The sequence below is a fragment of the Elephantulus edwardii genome, unplaced genomic scaffold (genome assembly GCF_000299155.1).
Source record: "Elephantulus edwardii isolate Elephantulus edwardi_28Jun2011 unplaced genomic scaffold, EleEdw1.0 scaffold00013, whole genome shotgun sequence".
NCBI lineage: Eukaryota > Metazoa > Chordata > Mammalia > Macroscelidea > Macroscelididae > Elephantulus > Elephantulus edwardii.
In genome coordinates, this window is record NW_006399763.1 from 7,491,299 (window position 1) to 7,501,367 (window position 10,069).

Here is a 10,069-nt window from a genome sequence, read left to right on the forward strand (position 1 = left end):
CTATTACTCTGTAACAAATTACTATATACTTAAAAAACAGACAGACACAAACTCATTGCCATCAAGTAGGAACCGACTCATAGTGGGTTTTCAGAGACAGTTAAAGCACACAGGAAGAGACCAGCCATTTTTCTCCCCCAGTGAAGGTGGTGGATTCAAACTGCCTTTGAATTGGCAACACAACTCTTTACCCTCTAGGCCACCAGGGCTCCCTGCTTAGTCATTTAAAATACAAATTTGTCAGCTCATGATATTCTGTGGCAAGAGTCCTACAAATGTCTTTATTGAGCCACACTGTACTTTGCACTGGAGTTCAGGGTCCTCTGCAGTCTCTTCAGATGGCTGGTCGAATGCAGCTCCTTGCATTTGTGGCACTGAATTCCTCATTATCTTGCTAACTGCTGGCTAGAGACTTCCCTTAAGTCCTCAAAACCTCCTTGCTGTGTTGTGGACCCTGCAGCCCATTTCCAACATGGATGATTACTCTTTCAGGCCATATCACTCTCACTTCCCATACATCTCCAATCTACTGCCGAAATATCAAGCTAGTTAGTATCAAGTTGATCCCAACTCATGACACATAGAAATTGTTAAGTGTTGAAGGAAAAAAAAACAATCTAAAGAAACAAGAATAATTTGACATATAGAACACATACTAAAGTCAGTATCTAATTCCAGCTAATGAGTATTGATGGAACTTGAGCTTATGGGTTACCTTAGCAACCCTATCTAACTCAGTACCACAGTACTGGAGACATTATTGTTGTTAAGGAAAATCAGTACTTAAGCTGTTCTTAAGGAGATCAAGTTATGAGAAGACAAAAGGATTCTCCTGTATATTTGCAGTTGTGCCAGTCATTTTAAAAAAGTAATGGCCAAACTCCTCTGTATCCCTATGTTAATCTGTTTTGGATATTGGATTCTCCCCACTTCCATGCTTCTTGGTGACAGAAGATGGTTAAAATATCTATTCATTTAGGTAGAAGGTGGCCGTGGAGAGACAGACTGCTTGCACCTGCATAGCAATTAACATGCATCATGTGCTAAACCAAAATCCACTGAGGTCAAGTTGATTTGGAAGCTATAAATCTTTGAAGAACGACTGTCCATCTTTCTCCCATGAAACTACTGGTAGATTCCAATCACTGACTTTTCAGTGAGGAGCCCAACACATTACACACTTCACCACCAAGGCTCCTCATTGAGTGCCAGGGGTCAGAAATACTAACATATCTATATTTGCTCTTGCTGCACTGGAGAATTTCCACCTTTAGGAAGGGAAATGAGACAATGTTGAAAACTATTATAGGAGATTATTTTTTTGAGCAGCTCTGTGTCACAGGCATTATTCTGAGCTTTCTGAATTGAGCAGTCCAAGTAGATGGACATAGCTGGTCTTTAAATATCCACGGTTAGGAGTTTATTTTCTTGGCAAACCTGTCCTGGCAGAATATCCCACTCTGGTCTCCTAGCACAGCAGCACAGTCACATCTGATTCACAGCCTGGACAGGCAGCTCTGTCAGCTGGAGAAGAAGTAAGTGCAGCAGGGCCCACGAGGACCCAGTTCCCCGACCACCTCTGGGCTCACTGCCACCTCAGCCCAAAACAAGCAGCTCCCAGTCTATGTCCTGCTCATCCCATTTGGACACTGCGGACACTAGTTTCCATTTCCTCTGTAGCAGTGAGATCACAAGTGTTCCAAACAGTTGAAATTTCTGAGTTAATCTCCCCCTGCCCGCCACCATTTACCACTACATTTATATCACATTTCATTGTACATCCTTTTCTTTTACTTTCCCTTATTCCTTTACAACACAGATATTATGACTTAAAGGCAGACAGTATGGGAGTCGAGAACTATTTGTTTTCAGTTCCTTTTGACTCCATCATTTGTAGTTCCGCGTGCTAACTCGTTTTGCAGGGAAAACCAACTGTGTAGTTGAAGGGAGTTATCCATCCTGCCTTTTGGCATTTGAGCAGCTACTTACCCCAAACAGGACTGGGGCCTGCAGGCATGAAAGGCAGCCAGTTGGTTGATGAATCACGCTCCACATTCCTATAGTGCTGCTGGCACATAGCAGAGGAACACTCATGCTTGTCACCTGCCCCTGTCAGTTCTTCCTCTTCTAATAAAGTACATCTGTTTTAGTGACTGAATAAAAACACACCAAGTGCAGAAAGGCTTGATGTAGGGTAATTTAATCAGGGTCAGTGAATGTCCTGTGTTGAGTAATACAGTATCAAAGATAGTGTGGTAGCAGGATATTGAAATATTCTTGAATGGGACATAATTCTCTTATTAGAATTATGTTGCGGACATGTTGCTGCTGTTGTTGTTCAGTTCTGTCGAGTCAATATCTCTGATATACTTGAACCCATTGTTAGTCATTGTGTCAATGCATTTCATTGAAGGAACCCAAAATATCACGGCAATGTGTTACCTGTTGTGTTGCAAATAGAGATCAGCTGTTCAAATCCACCAATCATTCCATGGGAGAAAAATGGGCAGTCTCCTCCCTTAAAGATTTATTGTTGTTGTTGTTGTTGTTGTTGTTATGTGCACTTAAATTGGAACTGACTTGTATCTTACGTTCCAGAGGGTTTTCAGAAGCAGTAAACCCCATGGAAGGAGATTGTCCACCTTTCTGCTGTGGAGCAGATGGTGTACCAGAACAATGTGCCTTTGGGTTGGCAGTGCAGCTCCTCATCACGAGGCCACCAGAGCCTCAGAAACCCGATGAAGGGTTGTGTACAGTCACAGCTGACTTGATGGCAGTGGGCTGTGTTTGGTTGTAAACTCCCAGAAGGTACCTCCTGAATAACCACAAATATTTCACATGGCCTTTTCCTAGTACAGAATTTTGACATTTTTTGGGGGGTTTATACATCTTTTAAGACATTTAAGCTAAGATTCAGAGCTCTACTACAAGTGCTTTTTAAGATTGGCTTTAGTGGCTCTACTTGGTATCCTGAGGAATTGATTAACTTCGTGTGAGAAGTGAAGCTAAAGAGACTGACGTCTGCCTTCTGGTGGTTCACACGTCTCCCTTCTCATTATAATTTATGTCTCCCTTTGATGTGAATACCTGGTTGTATAGGATTTTATATTTTTTTCGAAAAGAGAAGAAATGAACATGTTCAATTGAGTAATGTCCCAGAATCACAGAATGGTTTGGGGGGAATGAATTAAGGGCGTACAGAAGTGTTCAAATGTGTCTGAAAACAAGTAAAAATAACAATGCAGCCGTAGCTGGAGGTCACGGGATTGTATTGGTTTCTGAGTGTGTGTTTTCCTCTCTGTTTTAATGAGTTCACCAGCAAAGCTCTTTTGAGTCCTGACTTGCTGGACTGGGAATCACAGTCCAAAATGAAAAGTTAGAAACTTCAGCCACAGCAGCAACTCCTTGTTCCCATTTTTACTTCCATTGGTACTTACACTGTTGACTTGCATATTCCAACAAAGTCTTTTGTCTCTGTATATGTATTTTTTTTCTTTGTGGAAAAGATCTGTGATACATGACAGTTGATTATCAGGTGTCCTGGCAATGATCTTTTTTTAAAAAAAATCACTAAATGTAGCATGAAATTTCAAGGTTTCATGTTATTATGGTTTAAAAACATCAACATAATGATTACTTCACTCTGAAACAATTTGTTTTTAAGAAACCTGGTGGTAAATGATATATATTCTGCAGCTCTTGTCATCATGGTTCGTTCTCTCCTGACTAAGATTACATATTAGCATTTTTACCATATGGCTGAAAGGCTAGAAAGTATATGTGTAGAAGAACAGAGTGGTAACTTTTTTTTACCATCTGGTAAATTAATGTGTAAGTAGCAGGGATATTAATATTATTTAACCAGTTATATGGATGCAACCTTTAACCTGAAATAACCTTAAGTGCAATAACTCTCTCTCTTATGGCAATCAAATTGGACTCAACCCATAGCTGACCCTCCAGCAGGTTTCCAGGGGCAGTAATCACACAAGAGGAGATTGCCCATTTTTCTCCTTCAGAGCAGCTGGTAAATTCCAACTGCCTGCCTTTGGGTTGACAACACAACTCCCTACTGACTGGGGACTCGAGCTCAATTTACATTTACTTTCTTTGTATATGTATGAATTTACATTTTTTAAAATCAATTTAATTCATTGTACATTTTCACAGCCTAGTGTATGATATTTTTTCTCAGCTCCACGGTCAACACTCTTGGCACCAGCAGCCAGGAAATCAAAAAACGTATTGCGATGGGGAAGTCTGCGCTTAGGGACCTCTCTAAAGTACTCAAGAGCAACGGTGTCTCTCTGGAGACTAAGGTCTGCCTGATTCAAGCCATGGTTTTTGCACTCACTTGTTATGCATCAGAGAATTGGACAATGACTAGGGAGGATAGAAGGAGAATTGACGCCTTTGAGCTGTGGTGCTGGAGAAGAGTATTGAATGTACCATGGACTGCCAAGAAAACAAACAGATACATCCTAAAGGGTTAAACCAGGCTACTCCTTGGAGACAAGGATTCTGGGGCTTCGTCTGACATACTTTGGACATGTTGTAAGGAGAGACAGGTCCTTGGAGAGGGACATCATGCTTGGGAGTGTGGAGGGACAGCGCAGGAGGGGAAGACCCTCTATGAGGTGGATTGATTCAGTGACTGGGGTAATCGGGATGGATGTGTCAGAGGCAGTGCGATTGGCACAGGATAGAGCAGGGTTTAGGGCTGTTGTACATAGGGTCGCTATGAGTCGTAAATGACTTGACGGCACATAACAACAACAGTGTATGATTTACTCCCTCTGTAAACCCACTGGAGGGTCAGCTATGCATTGGTTTTAACTCCACAGCACACACTGTGTCCTTACTCTTGGTGTAAGTCTGTAAGGAGTCGAACTGCTGCCCCAAAGCCTGCATCCTCTGTAGTAGTTCATACTTACTAGAAAGATGGATAGTCTCCTCTCACGCTATTTAGAGCCTCAGAAATCCAGGGAGATCAGCTAGGAGTTGGTTTCTACTCAGTGGCAATGAGAGAGAGGGGCTATGTATTGTTAAAATGTTAAAATATAAATTCCTAAATATATATATAGTTGTTGTTATGTGCCGTTGAGTCACTTCCTACTCATAGCAACCTTATCTACAACAGCTCTAAACTCTGCTCTGTCCTGTGCCAATCGCATTGTCTCCAACACACTCATCCCAATTGCCCCAGTCACCAAATCAGTCCACCTCCCAGAGGGCTTTTCCCTCCTGCGCCTGCCCTCCACCCTCCCAAGCATGATGTCCTTCTCCAAGGACTGGTCTCTCCTTACAGCATGACCAAAGTATGTCAGACAAAGCCTCAGAATCCTTGCCTCCAAGGAGCAACCCAGGTTAACTCTCTCCAGGATGAATCTGCATGTTTTCTTAGGAGTCCATGGCACCCTCAGCACTCTTCTTCAACACCAAAGCTCAAAAGCATCAATTCTCCCTTTCTATCCTCCCTGGTCATTGTCCAGCTCTCTGACACATAACAAGTGATTGAAAAGACCATGGCCTATACCAGACACACCTTAGTCTCAAGAGACACACCGTTGCTCTTGAGATAGATATATATATACACAAATTTCTATATTATATATATGTTTCCTATGTTTACTGATTTATTGTTGTTGCTGTCAAGTCAAAACTGACTTATAACTAACCCTCTAGTGCATTTTCAGAGGTGATAAATTGCACAAGAGGAGAAAACCCATCTTTCTCCCTAAGTGTAGCTGGTAGATAGAAACTGCCTAGCTTTGGGTTGATAGCACAGCTTTTTATACACTACGCCAGTATTGGTGGTGGTGGTGGTGTGTGCCATCAAGTCAGAACCAACCAATAGCTGGTCCTCCAACAGGTTTTCAGAGGCAGTTAACCACACGGGAGATTACCCATCTTTCTCCTACAGAACAGCTGGTGGATTTGAACCATGTGCCTCTGGGATTGCAGTGTAGCTTCTTGTCACTATAGACATGGAATAAAAATTGAATGGACACTTGACAGCATTTGCACTTGAAATGTTCTAACTTCACAAAAAGTAGGGTGATAATATGCATAAATAGCGTTACTGAGTTATTAAGTCTCTTTCTCTATCCTCCTTCTTAATCTCCTTCTGTAAAGAGTGCAGTTTTGGAAAGGTAGATTTCCATTATCCTTGCCTTCCTTTTATAGGATAACAGAAAGTTGTTCATATATGTGTTAGCAATTCAATAAAGCTAATTAATTGCTATGTATTTTTAAAGATATAGTATTAGGAACCCCATGAAGCAGTTCTACTCTGTCCTATATGGTCACTATGAGGTAGAATAGATTTCATAGTAGTACATTTGGGTTTGGCTTATTCTCAAAGTTGCTTAATTAAACCTGTAGCTGACCCTTCATTGGGCTTCCAAGGCTGTAAATCGCATGGGAAGTGAGGGCCCATCTTGTTCCCTAGAGCTGCTGCTGGGTAACTCAAAAGTCAGGTAGCACAACTCTCCGTGGTCTGTACTATTATATGTCATTTCCCCCCTTCTCTTTCACAGGAAACAGCACAAATATTTTCCAAACAGATCTACATCCAGAGTCCAGATGAACTTAAAGAATCTTCACAGAGTCTTGGTTCTTCAACCTCCACGTATACAAAACCATTATCATCGCAACTCCATTGCTCGGTATTTCTCTTGTTTTGTGAAAACTGAGTAAAACTCTGATGATGAAGAAGCAAAGAACTTAACTACTTAATTAATAGCACCTAAAGCCAACTGAAAAGTGAGCTTAGCCATGGAAAGAAATTCAAGTTTATGGAAGAACCTCGTAGTAGAACACCCAGTCTGCACAGCCTGGAACCAAGAGGCAGAAGGGGCAATTTATCATCTTGCCAGTATTTTATTTGTTGTAGGCTTCATGGGTGGAAGTGGATTCTTTGGGCTCCTCTACGTTTTCAGTTTGCTGGGCTTGGGTTTTCTCTGCTTTGCTGTCTGGGCTTGGGTAGATGTCTGTGCAGCTGATATATTTTCCTGGAATTTTATACTCTTTGTCATCTGCTTCATGCAGTTTGTTCATATTGCCTATCAAGTCCGCAGCATAACCTTTGCCCGAGAATTCCAGGTGCTGTACAACTCCCTTTTCCAGCCCCTGGGGATCACTTTACCTGTCTTCAGAACCATTGCTCTGAGCTCAGAGGTAGTAACGTTGGAAAAGGAGCACTGCTATGCCATGCAGGGGAAGACGTCCATTGATAAACTCTCCCTGCTTGTTTCAGGAAGGTTCGTACCTTTAGCGATTGCATTTCTTCCCTTTAGAGTAATTCCCATTTATTTTCACAATATTTTTCCATCTCAGTATAACACAGTTCTGGGTGGCATTAAGAACGCCTTTCATATATGAGTCATTTCAAATATTCTTTACTTCAAGCAGGAAATGATCAAGAGCTTATTTCTTCTTAGAAATCAAAGGAAGTTGACCTTAAAGTATGATTGTATTTACTACCTCTATACTCTATGTCAAACTAATCACTGAAAGTCACGAAGAGGATGATGTCAGCTAGAAGTATTAGACTACATAAGATGGCATGTTTGAGAGGACATTCTCTTAAGTAGCAGAGAAAAGTACAATTTCATAGATTTTTCTTTTTTTTCATTTGTTGTGTACTATCTACTCAGAACCAAGTGATAGCGACCAGCCAACAGGCTTTCAAGATTGTAAATCACATGGGAGGAGATTGTCCATCTTTCTCCTATGGCGCGGCCATCGTTTTCTGTTACTAGAGAATGAGGGCACTATAGGCATATATAAAAACGTAAACATATTTGTTGGAAACAAATGTTGGAAGAAGAAAAAAAAAATAATGTGACTTCTCATGCTTAAACTAAGGATTAAATATATACTTTATATAGGTATTTATAGTAAAAGATTTTTATGTTCTTAAATGTCCTATTTCATTTTAAATCTGATACTTTTTAATTAAAGCATTGTGTGTATGTGTGTATAAATGTGCACATATGACAAATATATAGCTTGATGGATTTCACTTAGTATTTCCAGAACCAAATTGTGTGAAGAGGTTTGGTACGTGAATCTTAGAAGAAGTTATGTCATTTCTTGTAATATATTAATTGAATATTTTCTCTTCAAAAGTCTAAATGGCAAGAAAAAAATCTGAAAGGCAAAAAGGTCATCCAAGATTTGAAATACCATTTTCCTCCCAAATTATGTGCTGTCTTTCTCCTTCCCTCATAAGTGATGTTCTTTGTGTTTTTCTAGGATCAGAGTGACAGTTGATGGTGAATTTCTGCATTACATTTTCCCCTTTCAATTCTTGGATTCTCCTGAGTGGGACTCACTGAGACCCACAGAGGAAGGCATTTTTCAGGTAAGGGAAGGGATAACTAGGTCCTCTTCCAAATAGGTAAATATCAGTTGTTCAAAAACAAACCAACACCAACAACAATAAAAAAGCACATGATACAAAAAGATAATTTCTATTTCATTTTGGAATGGTCTTTACAGCATGACTTCCCAATTTTACTTAATGCTTGTTGATTAATGTCATTTCACAGCCCCAGCAATAAAAGAAGAACAATTTTGTAGATGTCAGGAAGGAGACTGTGATAAATATTTTTAAGATCAGTATTGTAACTCTTCTAAACTCAGCCTGCATATCTAGCAGTCCTCTGTTGATGCACTGGTCCAGTCATTTTTGTATAATTTTCAGTAGAATGTTACTTACACGTTGTATTACTGTAGGTTTCAGAGTTAAAGCATAATTAAGAGTTGGTGGTAAACTTAGCAGTGCCAGTATGACAGTTTAGAAATATACTTAGGACAGAATATTTATACTTACTACAAAATAAGTGATCTTGAAGTTTAAAATACTGATGGATTTCAGTTGTTTTCTAACAACAAAATGCTAAATTTACTCTCTCACTGCAGTTCTAAATATATAATTTAAGTTGTTGTTGTTGTTGTTGTTATGTAGTTACCGCTGAGCGAGTATGACTCAGCAACCCTATGAACAATAGACCTGAACCCTCCCCTATCCTTTGGCATCCTCGTCATCTTTGACACACTTGAACCCATCATTGTGGTCTTTGTCTTTGTGTCAGTCCATCTCATTGCCAGGGGAAAGGGGGGACGGGGTGAGGGGAGCTCTGATGACCCGTGGGTAGTAAATTGTGCTGCCAATCCAAGGACAAGTGATTCAAATCTGTCAGCTCCTTGAGAGAAAGATATATTCTTTCTCCTGTATCATATGTTGTTGTTGATTGCCATCGAATCGAGCATGGACAAAAGGCCTGAAGCCTTTCTATAACTATCGTCATTTATCAAAGTTCATAGAGTTGCCAGAGACACATTGTTTAGGAAGTGGGTGCCACTCCTGCTCAGCCTCTGAAAACCCACTGGAGGAGGGTCAGCTGTGAATTGATTCCGACTTGACAGAGGTGAGTAAGTGAATGAAGTTGTTGTGTACCATTGAATCAGAACCAATCCATAGCTGGCCCTCCAGCCAGTTTTCAGAGGCAGTTAATCACAAAGGAGGAGATTGCCCATCCTTTTCCCACGAAGCTACTTCTCTCCTCGAACCATATGCCTTAAGGGTTGCAGTGCAGCTTCTTGTGGGTAGGCTACCAGAACTCCCTAGTGGGTGAAGGTGTGTTTACAAATATGTGTACAAAAAGAACTCACTTCCATCCATTTATCTTTAATTTATGGTGAGCCTTCATCAGGTTCCCAAGGCTTTAAGTCTGTGTGTCTTCCTTGGAGTGACTGGTAGAATCCAATTGGCGACCTTTTGATAAATAGAATAGGTATATAAATTCTACTTTGTACTACAGAAATTGGGCTTGGGTTATATGTGCACACTTCCAGTACTGACTTAGAAATTCTTCTCTAATATCAGCCAATTCCATTTTATTTTTTTAATATCAGTTATCTCTCACTTCAGTAACATAAAAGAGTTACTCAAACTAAGAGAACAGGAAAGAAAATGGAGATGGGAAGAAAATAGTGTTATTATTAATCTTAAAATATTTATCTAATAATAAATAGTATAATTTCCTTTTATATTTTTTAA

At 40.2% G+C, this 10,069-nt stretch overlaps 1 protein-coding gene across 1 annotated transcript in view; it reads left to right on the plus strand.

The window, feature by feature from the left end:
• The first annotated feature begins 6,539 nt into the window (after nucleotides 1-6,539).
• POPDC3 (popeye domain containing 3) overlaps nucleotides 6,540-10,069 on the plus strand; it is a 4,721-nt gene continuing 1,191 nt past the window's right edge. The window contains exons 1-2 of the mRNA XM_006881183.1: nucleotides 6,540-7,262; nucleotides 8,260-8,368. Coding sequence (XP_006881245.1) covers nucleotides 6,778-7,262; nucleotides 8,260-8,368 — 594 coding nt within the window. The 5' untranslated portion in view covers nucleotides 6,540-6,777. The remainder of the gene's footprint in view (nucleotides 7,263-8,259; nucleotides 8,369-10,069) is intronic.